The following is a 14,650-nucleotide window of genomic DNA, read 5'->3' as shown; positions in this document are numbered from 1 at the left end:
AAAAAAAAAGAAAGAAAGTATTTCATAATTTATTGACGTTCGGATTCTTAGAAGATTAAGCTACAAAATTGAATTAATTGACTGACCTAGTGTTCAAAAGAATGGTAAACTAGGCCTATTAACATGAATGGACTGTAATTAAGTAAAAATCAATTTAACTTACTAGTAATAAAATTGAAACAAATATATAAAAAAATAAAGAATGAGAGAGTTGAATCCTATCCCTTTGACAAAAAAGATTGAGCATATGATATTGGGTAATCTGTTGCATGAGATCTATGGAAGTATATTTCATTCTTAATATCTCAGTAAAAGTAAAAGAAGCATCTTAGCTTATTAAATGGAGAGAAAGAACTACAGTCCAAGTTAGAAAGATAACCAAAAAAAAAACCACCATTCACCCAAACAAAAAACAAAAACAAAAACAAAAAAGAAAAGAGAAAAGAGAGAAAAAGAAGAAAATAAAACAAGGAGCACATGAAGATTTCTACTCCATAACCTTATTACCTTCTATAGTAGTATGATGAGTGAATATCAGTGCCATACATTAACATAGTTGATAGTTGTAAGTTGTAGAACTTGTAGTAGTAGTAATCACTAGAATTCACACTTCCCAACATCACAATCTCTCTCTATAACTCCTTTTGCCACTCCAATTCTAACTAAATTCTCTCTCTTCCCCAAAAACTTAAAAAAAAAAACCTAACCTCATCACTTCCAATTTTCTCTCTCCTATAAGTTCTACTATTTGTGACTAAATATTGTGAGTATTTGTATAATCTTGTATGCTAGTATATCATAAATTGGTAATTAGAAGGTGTGTAATACCGTAATATGATGGATGAGTTGTACGGGCTTCATCCGACGAGTGGTGATTATTCCGATAAGGCGTTGATGTCGCCGGATAATCTGATCCTTCCGTCTGATTATCATTCTTTGATCATGAATTCTGGTAACACAGCTGCTGTCCGATTTGGTTCCGATGAACTCATCTCCGCTACTTGTATTTCTGAGTCTGCTTCTATAACTCCTGATATGCCACCAGATGATAACACTTCTACCTCCATTAAAGCTAAGATCGCTTCGCATCCTCACTATCCTCGCCTTCTTCAAGCTTACATAGATTGTCATAAGGTCTACTTTTTTTTTTTTGTCGTTGTTGTTTGTATTCAATTATAGAAGAATTGTGAAATTGAGAATTAGGGTGGGTATGATGATAGGTTGGAGCGCCGCCTGAGATAGCAAATATACTTGAAGAAATCAAGCAAGAAAATGACATGTATAGACGAGATTTTGGAAGCCTAAGGACGTATTTAGGAACAGATCCTGAACTTGATGAATTCATGGTTATGGTCCCCCTCCTTAATCTTTTACTATTCATTCTCTTATCTTTGTACTTAATAGGAGTATATATATGTGGGTTTTGACTTTATTTGGAAATAATAACATACAAGTATGTATATATTTAACTATATATATCCAGGAAACTTACTGTGAGATATTGGACAAGTATAAATCAGATCTTTCAAGACCCTTTGACGAAGCAACCAACTTCTTGAACAAAATCGAGACGCAGCTCCGGAATCTCTGCAAAGGAGCCTTTGTAAAGACCGCCTCAGCTGGTCAGTTTTTCTTTCCAATTATTATACTCTATTGTTTCATCATTCAGCTTTGTTGGTGCACACAAATTCGTTTAATCATGCATCTCAACACTATGATTTTACTCCATAAATCAAACTAAACAAACCCAGATGACTGGTGTATATAGTAAGTTATAATCCTATCTTTTAAACCATATAGTATAATAACCCTAGCTAGATGCAAGTAAGGGGAGTTTTAATAATCATTTTTCATTATTTGTTGCTCACTTTTAGTCCAAGGGGTTAACATAAACCATCTCTGCTACTTGTACATGCTATGATCATTATGGATCAAACGAGCTTAACCAAGAATTAGTTGTATTATGGATTCAGATAGTACCTAATTTGCTGCTTTTGTTAGCAGCTCAATTGACTATCTCATGAATTAAATTCACTAGAATATGCAACACGTACACTATATTTTGAGCTAAAAATCGATGAATTTATCCCCATCTTTCGTCTCTTGATAGACTTCCCATTTGATTTTTTCACGGTCTTTAAACATACATTTGACCGTTAGTTTATGTCTTTAATTATGTATTACCAAAAAGTAGTAAGAAATAAAAAGTTGATATTTTGGATTAACACATTAAGTCGAAGGTATAAGATCACACGTGGCTTTGTTTTATATGTATAATGATGATAGTTTATGGTCATAATTCCGTAGTTTAATGTTAAAAAAGGAAGAACGGGAAAGTCTATTTGGGGACAGAGGGAGTAATTCGACGTTAACTCGTACTCCTTTCACCTTTATTTTATATCTTTTTCCTTTTGGTTATGGTTTTTGTCTTTTTTTTTTCTTTTACCTGAATTTCTTGAGTTTGTGTCAGATGAGGGAGAGGGAGAGGGAGAGGGAGAGAGAAATAATGAGCACTGGATCGATTGAGAATTGCATGGTTGAGAGATTCTGAATTTGACATATCAGATTAAGTTCAGTGATGAAAACAGTTGATGGCAGTATATTAGAATTTCTTTTAGACATACTTTTACAGTCTTAGACTTCTTTTAGTAGTTCTACTGAAATCAGCTAGTTTTTGTCATTCCCTAAAAAAACTGTAGTCGTGTGGAAGTCTGTAAAAGGTTTAACAAATGTAGGTCCAATTCTTACAGGAGTATTTCATTTATAATTTGTTCTTCCATCACTTGCTTTCTTTCTTACTTCCTCCCGGTTCTTTCTCCAAAGTCTGTAAGGCAAAAATAATTCATCTGGCAGTCTGTAACACATTAAAAATGGCAATACTTATGGGGCTCAAATAACGATGTCTCTTTTTTTTATATCAGTTTTATGTCAATCCTAAACATCTCTATTTTTTTTGTTTTGTTTTTTCGGGGTTGGGATCATATGACTAGATTTACGTCTCATCTTGGGTCTCATGTCTCTCCGTTTTGGCATGTTATCCTATGTTACTATGACACCTTCTTCTACCTAAAAAACCGGGTGTCCTGTCCTGTCCGACACAACACTTCACTTGGATATTTTATTTTAAACTAATAACTTGTCTTTTTTTTACAAAATAGCCGAGTCGGAAACTTGGAAACCCATATCCGAGTAGACACTCAATCCGTGTTTGAGCAACATAGATGTTATCAACTTAAATCAGCCATCTAAGTTTATCAACATATGCAGATGATGTGGTATGACTAGAGATGATGAGGCATAAGATGAGACATAGAATCACAATCCGTACTTTAAAATGGTTGTTAAAACACATGTGCTTTTTTTTTCTTCCCCAAGGTAGATTTATAAAACATGTTCTGATCACTCTTTTCTTTCTAACATATGGGAAGCGACAATGGAAATGTTATCAATTATTAGGAAATATATAATCAGATTATGGCATCTTATGACAGTCATGTTACTATGTGAATAATAGCTTTAGGAAGATTTAATGCAAGGTTATTTGAATTATTTGATCGTGCTTCTGTTCCTGTTCTAATTGTTACTTGCTATATAACACATCCAAGGATGTGGAGTATTTCTAAAATTTTGTGCTAGCTGATATCAAATTGCATATAGTACAGTGATCTTCTATTTTTTTAAACCTCAGTGTATAGGTTCATACTTGTCAAAACCTTTTCGCGGATAGTAAGTCATTTTAATTTCTTATTTGGCTTCAATATGTCACATTTTCATTTTGCTGAAGTTCATCTCTAAGATCGAATGATATGTGCAAGTTGCTTTACTTGTAGTTCAATAGTTGTTGCCATTACAATGTATGGTTTGTCAGAAATACTTGCTTTTTAGTGTTTAAGTTTTTGATATTTTTAATATGTAGATCTTCTAATATAGCTTTTGTTTTGCTGACATTTATTCTAAAAGAAAATAAGGGGGTCTGGATTGGTTTTGGTGGGAGGATGTGGAACTATTCTTTTAAAATAGGGTGAAAATAATGCTTCCTATCATAACAAAAGCTTATGGTATAATGTCATTTAAATAATTTGGACATCCACTTGACCATCTGAATGCAGGCAAGTGAATATATGTCCTTATCTTTAATTGAATCTCATTGTTGCTGTGATAATGCCATGCCTCATTGTCTTGTAACTTTTAAAGAACTTCAAGTTCCAATGGGGGTTGGGAGTTCTTTATTGCAACCAATAAGAGGTTGAATTGGAAATTGGGAAATGCCTACTTTGGATTGCTTTAACTGCTTATACAGGCTTTTAGTCTCAAGGATTATCTTCTTGTCATCATAAGGAATAAAAAGAGACTGATCAGATTGTGGGTGATTCTTTTAGGAGAAATGTTACTTAGGTTGTAGTGTTTCCACTAATTCACCATTTATTGGAGAATAAGAAAACTAACATTCGTTATCTTAGACAAAGATTCGCATATTAGCTATTCTGGTAACGTGCTTGCATGGACTGTTAGCACTTTGTAAAAGATGTGTAATGGCTCAATGGCATACTGTTTCTCTTCAATGACTAGAAAAATGTCTCTTCTCGGGTCCTTTATTGTATTTTAAGATCTCTTGTCATGCTATGTTTATGATCTTGCTGTTTAATTTAAATTAATTAAAGCTGAATGATGATTAGGCAGACCAAATACTGGTGGCATATGTTGTTAAGCACATCTTGTAGATGATTACTTGACTTTTAAAAGTGGATTATGATTAATGAAAGTACAAAGATGTGTTTTACTAACATCCTTTGTCAGGAAAAAAAGCTGCTATCACTTCCTTTTGCTAGTTCCTGCTGATTTCCAACTGTGAAGGATAACTGCTTGATACAATAGAAAATTGTATGCTTGTTCTAATGCTTAAACTACTCAAAGGAAAAATGAAGTGTGATCTTTACTTCTGTTTGGAAACTAATATTTTTCGTTGGAAGTACACACTAACTTTTTGGCACTCCAATCTACTCTGTTGATTTGCTCCGTGCAGTCTGTTTTTATCTTACTCTTGTGCTTAAGTGAATTCTTAATGATTTCCCATCTGATTAAGATTCTCTTGAACACATGCGCCTACCCACTTGGATGAGTTTTGACATATACCACATGCTTACCTTGTACTTGCCATTTTAGACATAGTGATTCTGCGTTTCTTTCTTCATTGGCTAAAGAGATTATTTATTTATTAACCTGTAATATTCTCCATTAGCTTCACTGTCGAAACTTTAATATTTTTATGATATGCATCTATTCTTCTTGTCTATATTTTCATCTATGACTTAGGTAAGTGGTAACTCTTTTTTTTTTTTTTTTTTTTTTTTTTTGAGGAGAAGGTAATTAGTAATTCTTGCTATCTTCTATTTGACCAAAAAATATTTTACGTTTTAATTTGCAACAATTATTCCAAGTTTGTCAAGATGTCATTAGAGGCTTAATGCAATTCTTCTTTTATTTCTTAAAATTGTTTTCCTAAGTTATTGAACCTGTAAAACCAGCTTGGAATAACTCAGAACATTTGTTAAGTAGGCGAAATTTTCTTTGAAGCCATTGTTGAATCACTAGCTTGCTTGATGTTATTGGCTTTCTATTATCCTTCCCCATGGAATCTGCTTGCTTCATATCTAAAGCTTGAAAGCTGACAGCATGATGTTGGGAGTTGAATACATGGTGCACCTTAAACTTCAAGCATGGCTAATAACCTAGTAATTGGTGGAGCAACAAAGTGAATGAACTATAAGGTCTAAGCTATTTCATTGTATTTATGTGCCTTCATCAGCTGTCATGTCTTCTCACTTTTGGTTTTTGGTTAGTCTGGTTTGTGCCAAAGTCTATTGATTGAGATTATATGTATTGCTTTCTTTAGCATTTGTGTAAATTTCTCAGTGAATTGGAATCTTCTTTGTTCATTATGTGATGCCTTCTTTAGACTGTGCGATATTATAGTATATACTTCTTGAATAATATTGGAAGCTTTGTGTTGATCTTATCCTCATAAAATTGGCATCAATGTCAGCCTATCCTATTGATCCTAAGAAATCTTGGTCATCTGGCCTTCTTGTAGAATTTGCTCTAGACTTCATTAGCTAACATGCTTTGTAGCACTTCTTTTGGTTGTCATAAATTCTTTTGTCCAATATTGGAAATTTCGGTGAGATTCAAGCTGGAATTGGAGTATCTTTAACATGCCCTCCCTTTCGGTACGACAGGTGACTCGGAAACAAGAAGGGACTCCTCTCAAGAACAAGGCTCACTTGAAGGTATTAACACTTCGCCATGGGATTGGGTTTGAGAGTAGTATGCTTGCAACTTTTTTGAACTTTCTAACATCAAGTGATTGTTTCTGCGAACTTGATTTATAAAATAGTTTATTAGAAATTAAACCGCATGGGAATAGGTAGATTTTCAGTCACTTAGTAGACTTATTAGGCCATGATGCATGAGCTCCTTAATCGTGTTTGACTGTTGAAGGTTTATCGCACAGATACATGCGACAGCCGACAGATACAAGTCTACAACTAACAATGTTTTGAGTTGTGTTGCGTGGGAAGCGAGCAAATCTTCCACCTGTTCTAGGTGTAAAAATACCTTATCTTTAGCTATTAATGAATGCTAGTGCACTTCAATTCACAAATTGAAGATGTTGATTATGAGTTTAAGGTCTATTGGATTTACAGACTAGTTTTTCAAAGAAATAGTTCACAAATGGTGGATCTACCTATTTTAGAAACATGCATTTAGGTCTATCCTAGGTCATTCTATAACAATGATTCTTGCAGAGGATTAGTGTTTGACTAGATTATTATAGTGTGATCATATTCTCTCTTTTTTTTCTGAAATTGGGGAGTTTTAGTAGGATATATATGAGTTGTTTTATGCAACCTTATCCGCTTGCTATTAGCTTCTTTATCAAGTATAATTCATACAAGTGTTATATTTCCTTACTAAAATTAAACAAACACTAAACACTAGGTCCGACTTAATGGTAGTAAATTTTTGTCTAATCATACATATGTAACGCCTAAACCACATTTTGTATGAGGCTAGCTATGACAACTTTCTATTCCATTCTTAAATCAAGTATGTGTGGCGCTACTGTTACATGCTTAAACCTTACCATGATCATTACCTTTTTGGTGTTGGAGAACGACGACTATCCCTGTAAAACTTTACCAACTAAACTAAATGAAGCACTTTTTTTTAAGTTATTAGTAGTTATATGAAGTAAAACCTGTTTTTTTTTTTTTTTTTTTTTTTTTTTTTTTTTTCTGGTGTTTGCACCCGGTTCGCCCTTCGGGCTACATCCGGATCGAGACCAAGTTCGGGGTGGTTAGGTTCCATTCCTCTCCCAAGGGTGTTGCAGGGAAAGTAAAACCTGTTTGTGGGTACAGAAGAAGGATCTCTTTATCGTATTTATTGTTATGATTTTTTAATATTTTGTAGAAGGTCCTAAATAGCCTAGATGAAAATTGTGGTCAATGTTTGATATTTATAAGGTGATGAGGAAAATTAGAGGAAGAGGATTAGAGGAAGGTGACATTATTGATAGGAAAAAGGTTGAGAAATGAATGAGTTGGAGGATTGGGGGTGGGGGCGTATATTCACATGGAGACTCCCGGAGTTTACGCTGAGAAAGGTCCAAAACTAAAAGCAGCTTTTTAGTGTTTCAAGTTATTTGCATTTATGAATTTATATACTACTGTAGACTGTATATAGTATAGAGTATATAGTTAATAGTTTTGCTTGACATATAAGTATATTGTTCGCAAAGTTGGTTTAAGTGTTGGGTTCTCCTTTGGGTTTATTATTGGTTGGAATGTCATTGTCTGAGCATGAAGATAAAGATTCAAGGAGTTTATTGATTCTGGCGTTGATGGGTCAATTTTGCATGTATGCTTTGCAGAGTTTTCTCTAGTTAAGACGCTTCATACGTGTTTCTGGGGTTACCTTGCTTATTGGTTAGGCTCTGTATGTCCCACTTGTTTCCTTTGCATGTATGTCCCTAGTTCATGTATTTCCCTGTTCATCTATCTTTTTGTCCCCCTCTTACTCTTACTGGTTCTTTATCAAATTTGTTTTCCTGCGTAGCTCTTTTTTCTAAGCTCGAAATTAATGGGTTGGGTAAGGTAGGGTAATACTTCACCTTACACGTAGTTTAGAGTGAGAGATAGCTCATTTGGTTAGAGTTCCTTCCGTGTTCTTGGAGATGTTGACATCGATTCTTATCACTTGTCCATGTGGCTCTTTAAACATCTAAAATAAAATAAAATTAGGGCATGTAGCCTTTGATGATCAATTGTTATTTTATCAAAAAGGTCGACGTGAATTATAATTATGATGGGAGTTTGGTTGGTTATGCTTAAAAGTAGAAAAGATCAAAGTAATAGAAGCGTGAAGAAATGGAGGGAGTTATAATGTTCATGTTTCAAAAGTATGGCCCCTCTTTCTCACCTTCTATTCTATTGATCTCATCCTCTTGCACTTCATCTTCTTGTCGTCTCCTGTTTCTCTCTCCTACTGTGTCCTCATTTAATAACCTCATTTGTCCCAATTTTAAAGAAAATGTAAGTAGATAAAGATTATCAAAAAATATATCCCAAATGTTTTGTTTGCTTCAGTTGTACTCCGTTTCTAGTGAATATTATAGTATAATGCTTAGGGTACGTGTTTGTCTTGTTTAGTACTATGTTTCCCTAAAAAGAAGTTTCATATTTTGAATCATCAATTATCAAAGGATGATTTTATAGCTGTTACTGTAGTTTTTTAGTTTATGATTTTCGAAGTGTTATACTTCCTCCGTCACCCAACGCCCTTACCAGGTTACCATTTACGTGTGTCCTAATTACCACTAATTAGAATAACAACTAGTTCTTAGATTTGGGTTACGCTCTGGGTAATTATATCTTTTATCTATTAATATTTTACTTTGAAGTAATAACATCAAGTATTACTTGATTTAGTGGTTAAGACATTAGTAATTTAGTATATAGGGTTGTGATCACGGAACTGAATCTTGCCTAATGCATTTCTATTTTTTTTAGTGTGGATTACATGACATAAAAACTCTAAGCGAATACGCCACGTGATATTGTTACCTTGCTTATGAACGTCTTTTGATATATTAGTATAGATATCATTCTTCTTTTTGTTATTCTTATATTATTTTTATCTCTTAATTAGTATCGTCAAATGCTACTTGCTTAATATTAATATCTGATTTAGGCTCGGTTCTTTTGGACTGAGAGAGATTGAATTGAACTCAACTGAACTGAAATTAATAGAATTGAACTGAAAATAAGTCTAAAAGAATAGGACGTTACTTGGCAAAGTTCTATCACAAAGCTTTTTACTTAGCACTTGTTCCCATAATGAAATGAATATGGGAGAGCTTTGGGGTTTCTTCCAAAAAAAAAGTAAAAATGGAGAGCTTTGGGGAGCAACGAGAGTAAGTTGTATGATGAACTTGAATATTTTTGGAAAGTATTATGAAACTAGAAATTGCTCATTCTTTAACTAATTATATATTCTCAAAGCTAGTAAGAAATAATTATGAAACTATTTTTCAGTTTTCATATTTTTGTTTTCAGTTTATGTAACAATTAATAATGAATATACGCAAGTGAATCTACTGTACCCTCTTCTTGCTTGGATTATTCATTATTGCCCCTTTGTCTTCTTTAAGGTCAAATGTATATTCTTAATATAAATAATAATAAAAATTACGTGGTATTTGGTTAGATATCGAAATTTTTAATTGTGGAAATATTGGTATTTTAAATTTTATTAATATCATATCAATGACGAAATTATATTCGAAAAAGTTTTGATAACTTTAGGCTTTTAAATTGAACAAGTATTGATAAGATTTTTTACTAAAATTTATTTGAAGTTGTAATTAGTTGTAAATTGAAATTTGATGGACCATTTGTTACAATTCATTCATGACAATATGGCCCAAATCATATTTTATATGAAATATGTATTGTTATAGGAGTACTACTATATCCAATGCCATTATAAACATTTCTTTCAACTTATCAATCCAAAGATGAAAGTGGTTACTTGCAAATTACGCAAAAATCTTATTGTAAACCCAACATAAGAATATTTATAAATTATAACTTTATCGTGTTCAAAGTTGAAACTAGTATATTTTCCTTGAAAAAAAATGAGGTTGGATAGCGTCCGAGAAAGGCTTGGTAACCAACGGTTTGAGTCCAAAAAATACTCAAACACCCAAAACAAAACACAATGGTACCATTATAACTTGACATTGGTATCAAATTGTTATCAAGACTGGTACCAAGGTATCAATATTTTCGGAGAATGGTACCATTATAACCTAGCATTGGTACCAAGCAAATGTCAGCCACACGCGCGTGAAATCTTCCAACGCATAAAATGACCAAATTACCCCCGTTTGAGTCTCCTAAGAGACTCAAACGGTTGGTTGCCAAGACAAGCTCGATAGCGTCCCTAGCCCCTAGGGCATATGATTAAGGATAGTGATGACAATGACAAGAGTGAGAAGGTGTAAGCTGCTTAAACTTGTTATGTTACTCCATGATAGAATATTTATCCTCGTATCTGTATTTTATCATTTTATGTGTTATTTCTTCCGTTTCATTTTAATGGTTATATTTTGATATTTTTACACTATTCACAAATTTTACTTTGACTATCATTTATGATTTATACGCGGATAAAAATATAGTCATGTGAGATCTTGTTAAATTCATCATAACATGTATTTTATTAATATGTACTTTTTATAATTTTTACAAATACAAAATAAAGATATATGTCTTTAAAGTTTTGTATTGGCTTGCGTGAAAAGTACTTCCTCTGTTTCAAATTATAAGGCATGTAAACCACTTTTACACATATTAAGAATTTAGTTAGTTTTAATTGTATATGCATAGGTAATAAGAATTGACATTAAATATTGTATTAATAATAGAAAATAACCTATAATCTTATCTTGATAGTATAAAGTTACATTTAGTTTTACATTGGTAATGTACAATGCTTTATATTTTGAAACAAATTTTTTTAGCTAAAATGCCTTATAATTTGAAACAGAGGGAGTATAATTTTGTAGATTAAAATGAAACGAAGGAAGTATATTGTTGTTAGTGGATAATTTCTCACCGTTCATATTCGCCTCTAGGGAGTATCTCTAAGGCTCTGTTCTTTTAAACTTATTTTTTGCTCAAGTTAGTTAATTTCAGTTCAGTTAATTTAAGTTTAATAGTTTTTCTCTCACGATTTTAATTCAGTTCAATTCAGCACAGTTCAATTTAACGAAGAAAAGGGTCTAAATTTCCATCCTCAATTCCAGAAATAGCAAAAAAAAAAAAAAAAAAAGTTTCTCATAATTGTGGGACCCCAGGCCCACCCCAGGCTTTGAGAATAGGGCTATGTATAGAGGTCACTTACTCTGACAATTCATCAGCGTGCCTTACGGGGATTTGACTGCCCTTGTCTTTCTGAAAAATATATTTTCTTTTTTTCCGTTGTAGTAGTATGAGTATGTACTGTACTACTGTTGGTAGTAGTATGTGCGTATGTAGTTTAATCTTTTTTGGCAGTCTTGAGTGTGCCGTCTTGTCCATTCTGATTTGGGAAAGGACTGGACTATGACCTTTTCACCTCTCCCTGTCTTCCACCACCTCTCTCTATCTCTTTCTTACGTAATGGAGTTGGAGTACCTTTCTTACATTTTCCTTCATTTTCTAGTATTTGCCATGCATCCTTTGCTTTGGCCCTCTTTTTTTCTACAATAAATGTGGTGTCTCAACGTGTAATACTCCTTTCATCACTCAATAGACTTTATATTTTAACATATACTATGACTAGAAGATAATCACGTGGTAGCCCAATGGTTGGAGCTTTCACCTCCCAACCTCATTGTCCCGATTTCAAGTTGGGACCACAATGAAGTAGAGTAATTCAAGTGATGAAATAAAAAGTCGTGGTCTTCTCTTGCTTTTTGGTAGCATGTTTATAATAATACTGAACTTTCTTTACCATTTTGAGCTTGGTTGCACTTATTGTGACTATTCCAAATAAGGAAAATGTTGCACTTATTAAGAAACGGAGGTAGTGTATACAATGACTAGAATACTAGATCTATAAAAAGTTGATATGCGTGTAAAATTATTAGTACTATGTGGTAGAAGAAAAATTGCCAGCAAATTGTTGATTGAGATACTATATGGACATGGTGGATTGGTGTTAGATCTTTGTAGGGTAACATTCAATAACTATTGCGGTTTCGCTAAAAGTTGTCATTTTTTAACAATGATATGCCCCATTGTGTTGCTGAAAAACTTAGTTGTTTGATCTTTACTTCGGATTCGGTTGGATAGGTCCTCAGGCCAACCAAGGATGTAACAAACCTTGTTATTAGTTAATGTTAGTTTGCTCCTCTTTTCTATAAAAAATATGTGGAAGATAGTCATTCTAGTTAATTCAGTATGACTTAACCCATTTGGAAAGTTTGTAATCTTCTTGTAAACTCTTTGAAATTTCTCAAAGGGTTATTTCAATTTCTTGCAAATGAGAGAAAGTTAGCTTGTAGCAGGTTATATTCATATGCAGACATGAACGTCAAGTTTGAAATAATATGATAGAGGTGAATTTATTACAGGCCCTTACATTATAGAGAATTACCAGAAAAGATCTGTTACTGTGTTCTTGTGCTAAAATATAATCAACTATATGTAATTTTGGTAGTTTTCCCTTGACCTTTATCTTTTAAACATCCCTTCGTAACTAATTAGTACTTTTACTTCATTAATAGATGTTTATAAATTCATTTTTTTTTATCATCATGCTAATATCGTTCTATCAAAAGCTTGTTATTGTTTGCTTCAAAGGACATTCTGTGTAGACTCATTTTGGATTTCTCTTCCAAAGTTCCAATTTACTATAATTTCTTAAGAGGAGTGAGGGCTAAGATGCATACTTTTCTCCCCACTACTTAAAATATCTATTTGTCAGATGAAGGTGTCGTGTCATCCGATGAGGACTATAGTGGAGGAGAGATAGATGTGCAGGATCTGCAACCGAAGGATGAAGAACGGGATCTCAAGGATCAGCTGCTACGTAGATTTGGGAGTCATATAAGCAGCCTCAAGCTTGAGTTTTCCAAGAAAAAGAAGAAAGGGAAGCTACCAAGGGAAGCTAGGCAAATGCTTTTTGAGTGGTGGAATGCTCACTATAAATGGCCATATCCTACAGTAAGTACCATATGTTGTCCCTCATCCCCTAATATTTGATTTATTATGCTTGTATAACCCTTAATCTTAACTGCTAAGCCTAGTTGTGTGTTTTGCATTTTGACTGGTGAATGCTCTAGTGGTTTCCATTTTGTTGCAAGAAAACTTAAGTGGGCAACTTTATTATTTGTTGTTTTCCCATGAGATGTAATTTCGAATCGTATGACAATCTGAACTTAGTAACTAATTCTTGTTTTTCACTACCGCAAGTTGAAGGGCTCATCAGAACGGAATCTAGTTCTTAGCAGTTTTGCTTGTTTGTTGCCTTATCTTTGAGCTAGCATGGACGTATGTGAGTATCATTTCTCAACATCCAGCTATTGCTGTGCAGGAAGCTGATAAAATTGCGCTAGCTGAAATGACAGGTCTTGATCAAAGGCAGATCAACAATTGGTTCATAAACCAGCGAAAGCGTCATTGGAAACCATCTGAGAACATGCAATACGCGCTCATGGAGAATTTCTCAGGACAATATTTCACAGATGACTAAGGATAAGCGAAAGAAATGAGACATCTACAAACTCAACCCTTCACAACACACAAGAATCATATTTATTCTGGCTGCTTATCTATGTATATGCTAAGCTAATGGCAATCTAGCAATATGAAAAACACTCTTTAGGCTCATCGGATGAAAGGAAGGGAAAACATGCTCCTTCCACCATTTGCATTCTACTCGATGCAAACGATGTACTACTAATGTATCTGCATAAATGAAATGGCTAATTTCATAAGATCCAGTTGTTATTCCTGCTCAATCTACTGTGTTGCTGATAATTTGATTTATTACCTGCTTAACAATTTTCTTTCCTTCCTTCTTCATGATCAAGTAAACGGCCCATATATTATCAAACGCTGAAAAGAATTGGGCCAGGGTAGAGGGCCTTTGGTTCTCAGTAGTCCACTACTACAAAGGGTTTTAATATATGTATGAAAGTGGGTCCAAGGACCAAGATATCAGATGGATTGTAGTATTGTACCTTAACACTGGCCCAAGGGTGTTGAAGCTCCCAGACTTCCTGAAAACCCAACCAAGGATGTATTAGAGTGTACACATTTTTTTTCTGAAAAAAAGTTTTGAAGATTGGTACATATTTGAAAAAATCATTATTCATTAATAGATTGAAAATTTGGTCCAAAAACATAAATGTTTTATAGATAGGCCATACATATTTTAAGAAATTCTAAACATGTGTAGTTTATTTTTCAACATACAAAGAGGATAAATGTTTTCATTTTTATTTTTGTTGTATTTACTAAAACCATTTTATTTACTTGAGATAATATTTGTAGATATAAGGTAAAAGTCGAATAAATTATTGACACGTTTAGTAGATAGG

At 33.4% G+C, this 14,650-nt stretch overlaps 1 protein-coding gene across 2 annotated transcripts; it reads left to right on the top strand.

The window, feature by feature from the left end:
• Positions 1-251: 251 nt before the first annotated feature.
• Positions 252-14,068, top strand: LOC104908392 (homeobox protein knotted-1-like 6). Of its 2 annotated transcripts, XM_010697511.4 has the most exons (6): positions 256-1,134; positions 1,221-1,346; positions 1,484-1,622; positions 6,237-6,287; positions 13,033-13,271; positions 13,642-14,068. In XM_010697511.4, exons 1-6 carry the CDS (start codon positions 835-837, stop codon positions 13,798-13,800), a joined length of 1,014 nt encoding a protein of 337 aa, XP_010695813.2. In that variant the 5' UTR covers positions 256-834; the 3' UTR covers positions 13,801-14,068. The 2 variants fall into 2 exon arrangements, with proteins under 2 accessions (XP_010695814.2, XP_010695813.2); XM_010697512.4 differs by lacking the exon at positions 6,237-6,287 and having other exon boundaries at positions 252-1,134.
• Positions 14,069-14,650: the final 582 nt, after the last annotated feature.

This window comes from Beta vulgaris, chromosome 6 (genome assembly GCF_026745355.1).
Source record: "Beta vulgaris subsp. vulgaris cultivar EL10 chromosome 6, EL10.2, whole genome shotgun sequence".
Taxonomy (NCBI): domain Eukaryota; kingdom Viridiplantae; phylum Streptophyta; class Magnoliopsida; order Caryophyllales; family Amaranthaceae; genus Beta; species Beta vulgaris.
This window is presented reverse-complemented; position numbering and strand designations above follow the sequence as displayed.

What these genes read in the sequence shown, in the direction of transcription:
- LOC104908392 (XM_010697511.4), top strand. Translation starts at nt 835, where the DNA reads ATGATGGATGAGTTGTACGGGCTTCATCCGACGAGTGGTGATTATTCC. An exon ending in CTGAACTTGATGAATTCATG is followed by an intron (nt 1,347 to 1,483) that starts GTTATGGTCCCC and finishes ATATATATCCAG; the next exon opens with GAAACTTACTGTGAGATATT. An exon ending in AGAACAAGGCTCACTTGAAG is followed by an intron (nt 6,288 to 13,032) that starts GTATTAACACTT and finishes TCTATTTGTCAG; the next exon opens with ATGAAGGTGTCGTGTCATCC.